Here is a 12,672-nt window from a genome sequence, read left to right on the forward strand (position 1 = left end):
GCGCAGGATAGGTATGCGCGAGGGCGGCGAACTTCAAGGAACCGAGCGGTGGTTGGGGTCTTTGCCGCTGATGTATTAATTGATGCGCTCAGGTATTTGTGCTTCCCACCCCGATCAACCTTGGAATGGTAACAGGGCTAGTAGTACCGTACACATTCTTTGCAGACCTTCCGCTTCTAAATCGACTTATTAATTATGACGCGCACCTCGACCGCTGGCCATGCGGCACGCCACAGCACGGCGTCTGCCTGTACAAGTTAGGCTATGCATCAGTACGTTAGCAATGACCAATATTGAGCAACTAGGTATGCTGAGTTCTCATCAGGCGTGACGGTGTTCTCGGTCATGCTTATCTTTGATCATGCCACAGTGATGGTTATAACGATATGACGAGACCGAGCTCCCAATTGAGGCTAGCAGCAAGCACTAGGCTGTTGTGTATTGGCTTGTTGTTTTTTCACTTCGTCCGAGTGACGAGTCTCCGAGCATTCATGTCCTCTCCCAGCGAGAATAGGTTGCTGTTACCTTCAGAGTTCGGCGACTCTACGCCCTTTGCCTACGGTGCTTCCTTGAATCCCAATGACAACCCAGAGTCCATCTCTAGGAATGTGTTGGAGAGAAATATTCTGCGAAAGCTAGACTTTAGAACAATGTATCTTGTTCTTATCTACATCTTGAATCAGGTGGGTAACATCAGTTTTCCTGTCCGTCTCTGCCTCTGAGGAACTTAAGATGGATCGAAATAATGCTGCGTAAGACGTTCTGCAAGGAATATCTGTTTCTAGCTAATATCCATTTTCACCCGCAGCGCTGCAAGGCTTTGTGGTTTCGAGGAAGACCTCGGCATGAAAGGTACACAGTTCAATACATTGATCAGCAGTCTATACGTCGGCTATTTGTTCACGCAAATACCTTCGTGAGCAATTTGAGCTTTCAATTTATTATCCCCTCTGACCGTTGAGCTATTGTAGCAGAAATATGATTCTCACTCGCATAGCGAAACCATCGCTGTATCTATCGAGCTGTATATCGCTATGGGGTCTCCTGACCACTCTCATTGGTGTGTTTTGTTGTATTACTATGTGTGTTGTGGCGAATTTAAAATGGACGGCAACTCATGTTGAAGGAATATCCACGAAGTTGGTGTATTGTGCGACTGTGCGCGATTGAAGCACTGATATACACCTTTGCAGCTACTACCAGGCACTTTCCTTACGTTTTCTGGTAGGATTCTTAGAGGCCACCTTCTATCCTGGTGTTATATATTTACTTTCAAGATGGTACCTCCTGCAGTTCACTTCACATGACAGACTGGCTTGCTAAATGAGGTGCAGGTATAAACGAGAAGAGCTTGGGTACAGGACCGCATTCTTCACCGCAGGAATTGGAGCTAGCAATGTTTTTGGTTCTTTGTTTGCCTCTGGAATTCTGGCGACCATGGAAGGGTTTCTCGGCTATGCTGCCTGGAGGTTGGTACGATATATTTCAATGTGTTATGGATTTTGACTGCTATCAGGTGGCTGTTTTTAATAGAGGGCTATTTAACAGTTTTGGTCGGCGTCTGTGGGATGTTCATACTTCCTGACTTTCCTTCGGGCTCTGCGCGTTGGCTCACTCCTGCAGAGCATACTCTTGCTCGAAAGCGAATGGAGGAGGATTCAGAATGTCATGGTGCCGCTGAGCCTACGTCATTCGGCGGCTTTTCCGATGTCCTTTCACTGATGACAGATTGGAGAGCGTGGTTGGTTGGTACGGCATCGTGTTGCTGTACTACATCTCTGTCCTTCAGTATGTTCTTCCCGACATTGGTGGCCACAATGGGGTACTCGTCTACCATTAGTCTTTTGCTATGTGCACCACCATGGATTGTGAGTACAATCACCACAATTGTTGTTGCACGGTAGGCCTTATTTTGACAAACGCCTAAGTGAGAAAGTACTTACAATTTTCAAGTCATTCCGATGCGACGCGTGAACGCTTCGGGCACATGGTCTTTGCGTTGTCGATGTTAATTACGGGATATATTCTGGCTATGTCTACGATGGATATCACTGTTCGCTACCTCTCATTGTCAGTAAGATTTCGTATACCGCTCTTCTTGGCGTCTCTTATCATTCAATCAGGTTTCTCATGGCTCAGTCGCAGGTCTCAAATGCTGTCTTATTAACGTGGACCAGCAACACATTCGCTCGTTCCAGCTCCAAGCGAGCAGTTGCAATCGCGTTCATCAACACCGCTGGAATGTTGGGAAGTGTCCTATCGCCGTCAGTTCCTTTCTCGTATCTTCCTTATGTCACTATTGATGACATACAACGCAGGTACATCTGGGTATCGAGCTGGGGTCCGACATATAACAACTCGTTCCACATCTGCGTCGCGCTGGCTAGCATAGCTATAATACTTTGTTGGATCTTTAGATGGCATCTTGAGCGATTGAATGGAGTTGCCGAAGCGGAAGAGCGTGAACTGCGCCTTCCTAAAGGTTATAGGTACATGTTGTAGCTTATCGTAGAGTCTAGTAGTGACTGTAAAGGTCGTAATCATTAATATTGATCTCATCTGTATCGTCTGTGCTGGTCTACCAGAGCAGAACCTCACTAACTAGTGGTTAGTGTTCGCGTTCTTAGACTTCAAGATTTTGGGCAAATCATTCTTCTAACTAGTTTGTTTATTGTACACCCTAAGGCATCCATTATGTTCTAACGACACTTGAAAATTAACTCCGAGTTAGACAGTCTGCGCCCGCACGTTTCTCGCCATTCGCCCTCGTTATGGTCGATGGCACTGCAGCACCAGATCCGCTTGGGCTCAATGAAGTAGCCTGATCAACGAGCCAAAGTCCTGCTAGAGGAACTTGATACGGAGCGGGTAGGATGAACGGGGTGAAAGGGTGCATAGGCGCTACGAGAGTGGTTAAGTACATTTCATATGAGGTCCTAGAAACAGTCATCTATCAGTGATAACATGAGGAGCGAACAGACTTCCGCCAGCCAGTACGAGCTTGACAGCATTACTAAGATCGAGTGCTTGCTAGTGAGCCTCAGCGTCAGGGTGAAATTTCTACTCATAGTTTGCCAAAAGTTCTTCTATGACCTACTTTGCGACTTGCATAAATCAGTACCACGACAAAACCTGGAATAAATAAAAACAAATTCTCCGGCTCCCTGCGTACTACTCCCCCATCGTAAATCAATCATGTCAAGCATCTCCTGCGCTACACACTACTGTTGGTTGACACTTGGACGTGCTCCTGAAAAGCAATTGAAGTCATAGCGGTTGCCGTATCAGAGTTGGCCACGAGCTCAGCATAATAATCTCGAACACCGAGGATCAGGCGTGGTCCCAACACAAACATCTGCACGACCTGGAATATCTGAGCGAGACCATAATAAATCTGAGTGTCCAGGGAATATGGGTCCTATAGAAATGATGAATCTTAGTTGCATGTAGAGGTCGATGACACGGTCGGCATACCGCTAAGAGCGTTGGAGAGAAAAACCCGATCTGGAAGCAAGAGATAGCCAAAAAACTAGCACGTGCAAAAATTCAGCCGAACAAGAGAACCACATTCACATCATGAGCTCACCTTGCAAAGTAAATAACGTGAGTTTGCAACAACACCGTGAAACAGTCCCCGATAATACCTCCTGTTGAGGATCGTCGCAGTTCACGGAAGTGCTTTACAGCAATCCAGACCGCGAGACACAGTGCAAGGACCTCCCATACAGTGCTAAGTATCCAAGTCATGGAATTCAGAAGTAGGACGTCTCCCGCATAGCCAATCAAGCACTGATAGGTGCCGGAGAGAACGAATTCCTCTGTTATTTGTCAATGAGCCTGATGCACTTGTACATTTCATACATAACTAAAGCTTACCCCCTGAAATATGCATCGTCAATATTGCGCTCATCACTACATTGGCGATTCTGATGGCCAGAAAGCTGACAACGAGAAATATCAGCACCTTTCTGGATTGCTGATACATGGCATACAACCGAGCGATCATGATGACTTGTATGATGTTTCAGTCAAGTTAACTGTCAATATCACGGAGGTGTATGACTCACTGCCCAGTATTACATCCACAACGTCACCCGTCCAATCCATTGCGTCGTTTATGATAAGGCCTGAAAAATCCAGCGACATTAGTTATCAGCTTCAGAGAATCACAGGCTCGAGACAAACTCACAGCTGTGGGAGTTGTTATTTTGAACCAACAAGTTGTTTGATCTCACTCACCCCTGCATGGTAGTTGAGTTGTTTGGACGGAAATGGAAGGCATCGGTGCGGAACACTCACTGCATCTGTACATCGAAACTGTTGGAACAGTGACTGTATGCCGCCCGTCACAAGAAAGAAGTCAGAGTCTATGCCAGGATACATACCCAGCATGTAGATTCTGATTGTGAAAGATGGGTAATGAGCGCAACATCAATGGCTTAAATATTCAAACGTACACAGCATATCCTATTCCAACATAGCGCACCTAAGATATTTTGTAGTCAGCAGAACTTAGACTTGTTAAGCGTAAATATTGAAACACAAGGTACATACACCGAGATAGAGAAAGGTCATCGAGGACCAGTGTTGCCTCTGCCGTGAACAAGTTGTATTTTCACGTCGTTCTCTTGATGTGGGAGCCCGCTTACCCAGATCAGTTCAATCTATAACACAATTCTAAGCAAGCTAGGCTGCCCCAATAACGGATCGACCTACCTCTTGCCAAACGTAAGCGCTGAGAAGACCACAACGATGTCAGCGGTCTTTTCATACCTAATCTTACCTACTCACCACAATCGTACATCACCCCGACAGAGGCGGCAACTGTGAAATAGCAGCGAACGTCAGTCACTGTCATCATGTGGCTGACTCTCCACGAACCTGCAAAATAGCTGCCAATAATACTCGCATTGATGAGTGGCCACCAACTAGGATCATTCGAGACTAGAGTCATATGCACTATTAGAAGATGGGAGTGAGCGAGCGGGGGAACTTGGTGGACCTATAACGATCGCATTCGTGCTTGATATACCACAATCCAACGTTTAAGTCGCGTAAGTGAGATTCGAGGGATGATATTTGATTGATCGAAGTGTTACAGCCTGAATTCCAGTGGAAAAACAATGTTCATCCGGGGATACCAGCGGCCATCAAAGAACCGACGAGTCCTTTAGAGTACTAGTGTACGTTGATCGTGGAGCCTTTACGTCGGACTCGTACGTAATATATGACTTTATATGACTTTTCCTTTGTGTATGGAGCTTGAATGTGAAACTCAGCCACATCGATGATCATGATGCGGACATCCCTCAGGCTTGTAGGGTAGTCACCGAGGATGCTCTGTCAACTCAGAGCATGCCACAGTGGTGGCTATATATAACCAGGTCGAGCTCCCAATTGAGGCTGGCAGTAGGTGGCTTACTATTGTTTTTTCATATCTACAAGGTCCGAGTCCGAGCATTCATGTCATCTCCGAGCGAGAGTAGGTTGCTGTTCGGTAACTCTACGCCCACTGCCTACGGTGCCTCCTTGAATACCAATGACGACCCAGAGTCCATCTCTAGGATTGTGTTGGAGAGAAATGTTCTGCGAAAGCTAGATTTCAGAACAGCGTATCTTGTTCTTATCTACATCTTGAATCAGGTGCGTAACATCAGTTGTCCCGTCCATCTCCGCCTCTGAGGAACTCAAGATGGATCGACATAACGCTGCGTAAGACTTTCTGCAAGAAATATCTGTTTCTAACTAATATCCGTTTTTTTCCCACAGCGCTGCAAGGCTTCGTGGTTTCGAGGAAGACCTCGGCATGAAAGGTACACAGTTCAATACGTTGATCAGCAGTTTATACGTCGGTTATTTGTTCACACAAATACCTTCGTGAGCAATCTGAGCTTTCGATTTATAACCCCCTTTGACCATTGAACTATGGTGGCAGAAATATGATTCTCACTCGCATAGCGAAACCATCGCTGTATCTATCGAGCTGTATATCGCTATGGGGTCTCCTGACCACTCTCATTGGTGTGTTTTCTTATCTTACTTATGTTTGTTGTGGCGAATTTACAGTGAACGGTAACTCGCAGGGATATCCACGAAGTTGGTGTATTGTACAACTGTGCACGATTGAAACACTGATACACATCTTTGCAGTTACTATCAAGCACTTGCCTTGCGTTTTCTGGTAGGATTTTTAGAGGCTACATTTTATCCTGGTGTTTTCTATCTGCTTTCAAGATGGTACTTCCCCTGAGTTCATACAACAAACCGGCTTACTAAATGGATGCAGGTATAAGCGAGAAGAGCTTGGGTACAGGACTGCGTTTTTCACTGCAGCAGTCTGTATTAGCAATGTTTTTGGTTCTCTGTTTGCCTCCGGAATTTTGGCGACCATGGAGGGCGTTCTCGGCTATGCAGCCTGGAGGTTGGTACGATATATTTCAATGGATTTTATGGATTTTGACTGCTATCAGGTGGCTGTTTTTCGTAGAGGGCTATTTGACAGTTTTCGTCGGCATTTGCGGGATGTTCATACTTCCTGATTTTCCTTCGGGCCCTGCGCGTTGGCTCACATCTGCGGAGCTTTACTCTTGCTCGAAAGCGGATGGAAGAGGATTTGAGAGGCCACGGCCCCGCTGGACCTAGTGCATCCGGCGGCTTTTCCGATCTCCTGTCGATAATCACAGATTGGAGAATGTGGTTGGTTGGTACGGCATTGTGTTGCTGTGCTACATCTTTGTCCTTTAATATGTTCTTCCCGACATTGGTGGCCACAATGGGGTACTCGCCTACCATTAGTCTTCTGCTATGTGCACCACCGTGGTTTGTGAGCACGATTACCCGCAATTATTGTAGCACAGTAGGCCTTATTCTGACACATCTCAGTGGAAGTGCTTACAATTTTCAAGTCATTCTGATGCGACGCGTGAACGCTTCGGGCACACGGCCTTTGCGTTGTCGATGTTAATTACGGGATGTATTCTAGCTATGTCTACGATGAATATCACCGTTCGCTACCTGTCATTGTCAGTAAGATTTCATATACCGCTCTTCCTGGCGTCTCTTATCATCCAATCAGGTTTCTCATGGCTCAGTCGCAGGTCTCGAAATGTCATCTTGTTGACGTGGATCAGTAACACATTCGCTCATTCCAGCTCCAAGCGAGCAGTTGCGATTGCGTTCATCACCTCCACTGGAATGTTGGGAAGTGTCCTATCGCCGTCAGTTCCTTTCTCGTATCTTCTTTATGTCACTGTTGATGACATACAACACCAGATACATCTGGGTATCGAGCTGGGGTCCGACATATAACAACTCGTTTCGCATCTGCGTCGCGCTGGCTAGCATAGCTATAATACTGTGTTGGATCTTTAGACGGCATCTTGAGCGATTGAATGAAGCTGCCGAAGCGGAAGAGCGTGAGCTGCACCTTCCCAAAGGTTATAGGTACCTATTGTAGTTTATCGTAGAGTGTAGCAGTAACTGTATAGGTCGCCATCATCAATATTGATCCCATCTGTATCGTTTGTGCTGGTCTGTGACCGACGCCATATGACACTCAACAGAAATTTCGAGATGGCCATGGGCAGGTTGGTGGTTTGATTGTTGATCCTGCTGATAGAAAGTATCCGTACTAGTCATCGGTTCATTAATTTCAACTATTTTGGCGAGTGAGCTGGGCAAGCCATCCGATCAATGATTGACCAAGACTGCAGACTGGTGAAAACTTGGCAGAGTTCACCACTCCCTTACAAATAAACCCTGCAGGAGTGGGTATTGAGGTGAAACAGGGGTTGGCCAGGCCTTGGGCTCTAGGCTAGTCTAACCTGAAGGTTTGAATCGAAGATCGCGTGCTATTCGCGTCTTGTCATGTCATCATTCTCATCATGCGATAGTTCTTATGCGGGGTGGTTCTACAGGCTCCAGCCCCTCGCTTGTACAACCAACCACGAGGGATCGGCCGCCATGAGCGATAGCATTCCACGTATACTGCAGGCTACCACAATATGTCAAGAAGGCGTCACTAGAGCGGTGAAGAAGAATCAGAGAATTCGCCTGACGTCGAGGGTATCATCGTATGCAATAGATGGATTGACAACGCATCGATCGAAGTAGCAGATTATGGCCTGTTTCTCACAGATGCCGCATAACAAGGCTTGATTGGTGGGGAATCCCAGGGGAAGTCATAGTAGTACTTAAAGAGGTGTGACAGATATGATAAGCGTGACAGACGCGATATGAGTATAATCACATGTCAATTCATATTTGTATATGAACCCCTTGCGCCTCCATTCCTTTTCCATTCCCTTCTTGCACGCCTACGTACCCTCACACTTACCTTTATAATGGCATCAGTCGCGCAGCCCCAGTCCCAACTCCCTAAAATTACGGTTTTAAATCGTGTCGTTTCTATTCCTTTAATTGCGTCTTCACTTGAACAGATAAATGCTGTCCTTGAGAAAAACATGCTCACCCGCTCTCCGTACCACGCCGCTCAAGTAATAACCAGCACCGCTTATAACTATTCGCAACCTATTCAGATTCGTCTTGCCCCACTCATCGACCGCGCAGACGGTATCGCCAACAAGGGTCTCGATGCAGTTGAGTCGAGGTATCCTTATCCGTTCCAGGCAAAGCCCGAGGAAGTGGCAAGCTACGTGCGTGAAACTGCGGGAAGGACGTTTGGGAACGTCAAATCCCCTGCAGTTGACGTTGCAGAAGGCATTGACAAGGTGGGATCCACGTGACCTATAACCCCTGTTACACGATTGAGACTCGTGTTCAGAAATTTGCACCGGTCGTTGACTACTTCGAGAGAATCACTGGAAATATGTCCAATGAATCGGATGCTTCGCAGCTCTCGTCCCCATCTTCCGACTCTCAATACCAGTATCAGCGCGCGATCAACCTTTCCAAGCACCTCAAGGACAATTTCTACGTCTATTCATCAGAGCACCTCAAGCAGGTGCAGCTGCAAAATGTCCTGGTGTGAGTGATCTCTTTTTAGCGCATATACGCACTAATTCTGACCAATCTTCCTTCAGTCAACGTGCGACCGACACTGCGAACTCTATCTCTACTCTTGCTTCCAACGGGATTAATAACGCTCAAACTGCTGCTGCAAACCTGCTCTCCGAGATGCAGAAAATACATCACTCGACCACTCAGCTCCCTCAGACCCTACAGGATACATATCCTGACGTCTCTAAAGCCGTCGTAGACTTGCGCGTTATCATTACCGATCCTTCTCTCCCTGTCCCCGAGAAGCTCAATCGCGTAGGCAGAGAGGTCAAAGAGCGTGTATCTCCGTTGCTTGAAAAGCTCACACAACGGATAGGCGAGATCATTAGTGTCCTTGGGTCGAAGGCAGAAGAGGCCGAAAACACCGTTGAGGCCCCGAATGGGAACAATGTTTCCCCCGAGTCAGCGTCTCCTCAGTAAACGCGGATTCAAAACTGTTATGAACTTTCCCTTCCCCTTATCATTATCACGTTTTCTCGTTGTCGCCATGGCTCATAGAAAGTTGAATAGAGTAGAGATTTCGTTCCTCCATGCACTATGGTTCACATGCATTCATTGTTGTATTTTTCTGTTCACTTTGTAGTTGTATTCGAAGCTTTCATACTCCTTTTTTCGATCAGGCAATCACAGATAATTTGTACTAGCAACACGAGTGAGCTTTCTAGGCTTGCTAGAACCAGAATTAGCCACGCCTGCGCAGAACCGATCCATGTTCTGGAAAGTGCAAGAAATTAGTTATCTGACGTTGCACATCTGACAGGAAAACCCTCCGATGGCAAACCTAGACTAAGTATGTCAAATCTTGAAAAAATTAAACGAGTTATAGACTGTTATAGAATCACAACGGCCAGCCTGATGTTTCTGCCTGCGTCTTTTAGTCTTACTTGCAAAGATAATGATGGAAGAACTGCAGCAGCGCGACCACGCAGGTCCTCATCAGCTATAGCGCGAAGTTCAGTCCGAATATGAGTAACGTGACACATGAGAAACTGCACGCAAGAAGTAGCTTTGATGCGGGCATCAGATCATTCACAGCCAACGATCTGAGCAGCAGTTCGCAGAACAGGAGCCGGCAATACCCTCAGGATCTCAGGTTAGCCCCATGACACGTAATGGGGTGAGAAAACTATGTCTCCATGTCCGAAACCGTGTCCCGCGAACGAAGCGCAAAGCGCTGGAACACCGCACAGTGAGTGAGTGTATATTGAACTCTCAAAATTGGCAAGGGAAAATGGAACAGCACGATGTCCCGCTTGAACCACTATATGAGATGTGGCAAATTGGACTGAGATGGCATCCACAGGAGGCCAGCACGTGGAACAACGCTGGGCGTGGTCTGCGAGCGTGATCTGTAACCAGCGAAAGAAACTGGCCGAAGTGGCAAAGATAACTGAATGATGGATAGGGCAGTACAACGAATCGTGACAATGAGGGTATGAGGGTATTTCATGTTTGACATCATGGGGTGGACAATCAGCAACGTCGGGGACGCGCGCGCGCGTGTACAGGGCTCTTGCACACAAACGGCGACATCTACTAATCTCGCCCACGACAAAGTCGCGGCTGTGTGGAAACAATGAGTCAAACTCATTGCCAGTGTTCCCACACAGCCGCGACTTTGTCCACATTTGACTCAAATGTGACAATCACAGCAGAAAAACTCACCGCAGAGCAGACCAACAGAACGGGAATCAGGTAGCGATATCGGGTCGATAGAGAGACGAGGGTGAAGGACAGGAAAAGGAGGACCTGGACAACTTGAAAAGTCATCAGTAAATCGAGTCGTTCCGTTGTAAGGCTAGGCCTCGTGGATCAAATTTCAAAGTCGAGTGGCAGGAAAAGGAAACACATTCACGCGCACATTTACATACAGGTGCCTTGCAAGTTGGACCCGGATCCCAGAGTCGGGGACTGTTATATTAGAATCGTAACGGCGCTCAGCCGCGCCAGTCCCCGACGCATCCTGTTGCATTCGTCAGTACCCTCGGCGGCTCTGTTCACGATGCTGAGATATGTTCGATATTTCTTGCATGTTGTTCTTTTCTCATTATACTCCGTCTGTTGAGTCGGTAAACAAGGTAATCATCATGATCAACAAGAAAAATAAGAAAAAGTATCATAAAACTCCATGATGATATCGATGATACATGTTATCATCGATGCATTTCCCAAATCTCACTACCCATGTCTCCGCGACACTCACACTTCCGGGTAAATGTCTCTTTTTCTCAAATTCCTTGTCCCTCTCCAGCCCCTCAAACATTGTCTTATCCCCCAGCCAATCAATTCTCTTCAGTCGATTGATCTTGTCCTTCTCTTGCCTTGACCTTGCAGCTTTCTCGACTGCTTCCTTCCGTGTCCTATCAACAGCCACCATTGCCCACTCCGCGCCTTCGATGTGCCTTTGTAGCTGTTTATGTAATTCCTCGAGAATCCTGCCGCATGTGATTACAGACCCAGTAGGTGCAGAGATGACGATTGACCAAGGGAATGCCTTCGAGATGATGAGAATCTTGAACGTGGGCATCCCTAATGCTGGAACGTAGCTGATTTGTTGCCATGTAGATGGCGCGATCCCTACCTGCGGGGGCTTGCGAATATCGTATCGCATGCCTGATCCAGCTTGAAGGATGGGGTCGAGACCGTTGGGGCTGGGCATGGGGCTGTGGTAGGGGCTCTTGGGGCCGGGGCTGGGGTAGGGGATGAGGCTCTTGGGGCTGGGGTAGCCGTTGGGGTCGTCCAACGGGCTGGGGTAGGGGATGGGGCTCTTGGGGCTGGGATAGCCGTTGGGGTAGGGGTTGGGCTCGTTCGGGCTGGGGTACTTGGGGCTGAGGTAGGGACTGGGGTATGGACTGGGGTACTTGAGGCTGAGGTAGGGGCTTGGGTATGGACTGGGGGTACTTAGGACTGAGGTAGGGACTGGGGGTCGTTGGGGCTGGGGTCGTTGGGGCTTGGGTATGGACTGGGGTACTTAGGACTGAGGTGGGGACTGGGGTAGGGGTTGGGGTCGTTCGGGCTGGGGTACTTGGGGCTGGGGTATGGACTGGGGTGGCGGTAGGGATTGGGATCGTTCGGGCTGGGGTGACTTGGGACTGGGGTAGGGGTTTGGATCGTTCGGGCTGGGGTAGGGGTTGGGATCGTTCGGGCTAGGGTAGGGGTTGGGGTCGTTGGGTCTGATACTGAGCGGGTGCGCAGAAAGCATATCAATATTACGTAGATGAGTGATGCGGATAGAAGGGCACATACAATTGAACCGGTGGCGTCGTGTTGGCTGGTACCGCTGGTTTTTTTCTCTTTGATAGTCGTCGGGTGGGTTTTTTACCGCCACACATGAGGCCTGAGGTGTATAATCAAAATACATGCTGCGATATACTTTATATGTTCGTCACGGTAAGGGCGTCAGCCCGTCGGAAAGAACTGTAACCGAAACTCTCCAAAGTCTAGGTTTCCGTGGGCCATCTACAGCACCTTGATAAAGACTCGTCGCGTGATGACGATGGCCGGAGATGACCTTGTGCGCTGTAATCACTTAGGTCATTGGAAGCAGACAAAAGAGGGTGACAGGGCGGTAGATGCCACCGCCCATGGCTGAAACATTCGAAATTGACGGTGAAGGCGCTCAGGGGCAATGTACGCGAGACGCTGAACCACTTA

At 47.8% G+C, this 12,672-nt stretch overlaps 5 protein-coding genes across 5 annotated transcripts; 3 read left to right on the forward strand and 2 right to left on the reverse strand.

Moving 5' to 3' along the window:
* Nucleotides 1-491: 491 nt before the first annotated feature.
* Nucleotides 492-2,825, forward strand: DFJ58DRAFT_893251 (major facilitator superfamily domain-containing protein; the record flags this gene model as incomplete). Its single annotated transcript, XM_041394797.1, has 11 exons — nt 492-683; nt 733-752; nt 809-916; nt 972-1,139; nt 1,194-1,280; nt 1,335-1,469; nt 1,517-1,900; nt 1,954-2,070; nt 2,124-2,264; nt 2,319-2,489; nt 2,732-2,825. The coding sequence occupies 11 exons, from the start codon at nt 492-494 to the stop codon at nt 2,823-2,825; spliced, it is 1,617 nt and encodes a 538-aa protein (XP_041241300.1).
* Nucleotides 2,826-3,073: 248 nt separating this feature from the next.
* Nucleotides 3,074-4,954, reverse strand: DFJ58DRAFT_747313 (uncharacterized protein; the record flags this gene model as incomplete). Its single annotated transcript, XM_041387519.1, has 12 exons — nt 3,074-3,418; nt 3,475-3,529; nt 3,587-3,818; nt 3,877-4,011; nt 4,068-4,127; nt 4,296-4,399; nt 4,458-4,486; nt 4,555-4,593; nt 4,650-4,664; nt 4,717-4,735; nt 4,788-4,824; nt 4,882-4,954. The coding sequence occupies 12 exons, from the start codon at nt 4,952-4,954 to the stop codon at nt 3,215-3,217; spliced, it is 1,002 nt and encodes a 333-aa protein (XP_041241301.1). The 3' UTR covers nt 3,074-3,214.
* On the forward strand, nt 4,886-7,295 carry DFJ58DRAFT_799850 (MFS general substrate transporter; the record flags this gene model as incomplete). Its single annotated transcript, XM_041390786.1, has 12 exons — nt 4,886-4,944; nt 5,003-5,643; nt 5,693-5,712; nt 5,770-5,877; nt 5,936-6,025; nt 6,151-6,237; nt 6,287-6,421; nt 6,471-6,559; nt 6,609-6,819; nt 6,906-7,022; nt 7,098-7,217; nt 7,273-7,295. Coding segments are annotated over exons 2-12 (1,288 nt in total), but the record flags the coding sequence as incomplete, so codon positions are not given.
* Nucleotides 7,296-8,283: 988 nt separating this feature from the next.
* DFJ58DRAFT_686696 (uncharacterized protein) lies at nt 8,284-9,718 on the forward strand. Its single transcript, XM_041383312.1, has 3 exons — nt 8,284-8,729; nt 8,783-8,985; nt 9,042-9,718. The coding sequence occupies exons 1-3, from the start codon at nt 8,343-8,345 to the stop codon at nt 9,436-9,438; spliced, it is 987 nt and encodes a 328-aa protein (XP_041241303.1). The 5' UTR covers nt 8,284-8,342; the 3' UTR covers nt 9,439-9,718.
* Nucleotides 9,719-11,180: 1,462 nt separating this feature from the next.
* Nucleotides 11,181-11,395, reverse strand: DFJ58DRAFT_799857 (uncharacterized protein; the record flags this gene model as incomplete). Its single annotated transcript, XM_041390787.1, has 1 exon — nt 11,181-11,395. A coding segment is annotated over one exon (215 nt), but the record flags the coding sequence as incomplete, so codon positions are not given.
* Nucleotides 11,396-12,672: the final 1,277 nt, after the last annotated feature.

This window comes from Suillus subalutaceus, assembly GCF_016647625.1.
Source record: "Suillus subalutaceus strain FC151 chromosome Unknown DFJ58scaffold_92, whole genome shotgun sequence".
Taxonomy (NCBI): domain Eukaryota; kingdom Fungi; phylum Basidiomycota; class Agaricomycetes; order Boletales; family Suillaceae; genus Suillus; species Suillus subalutaceus.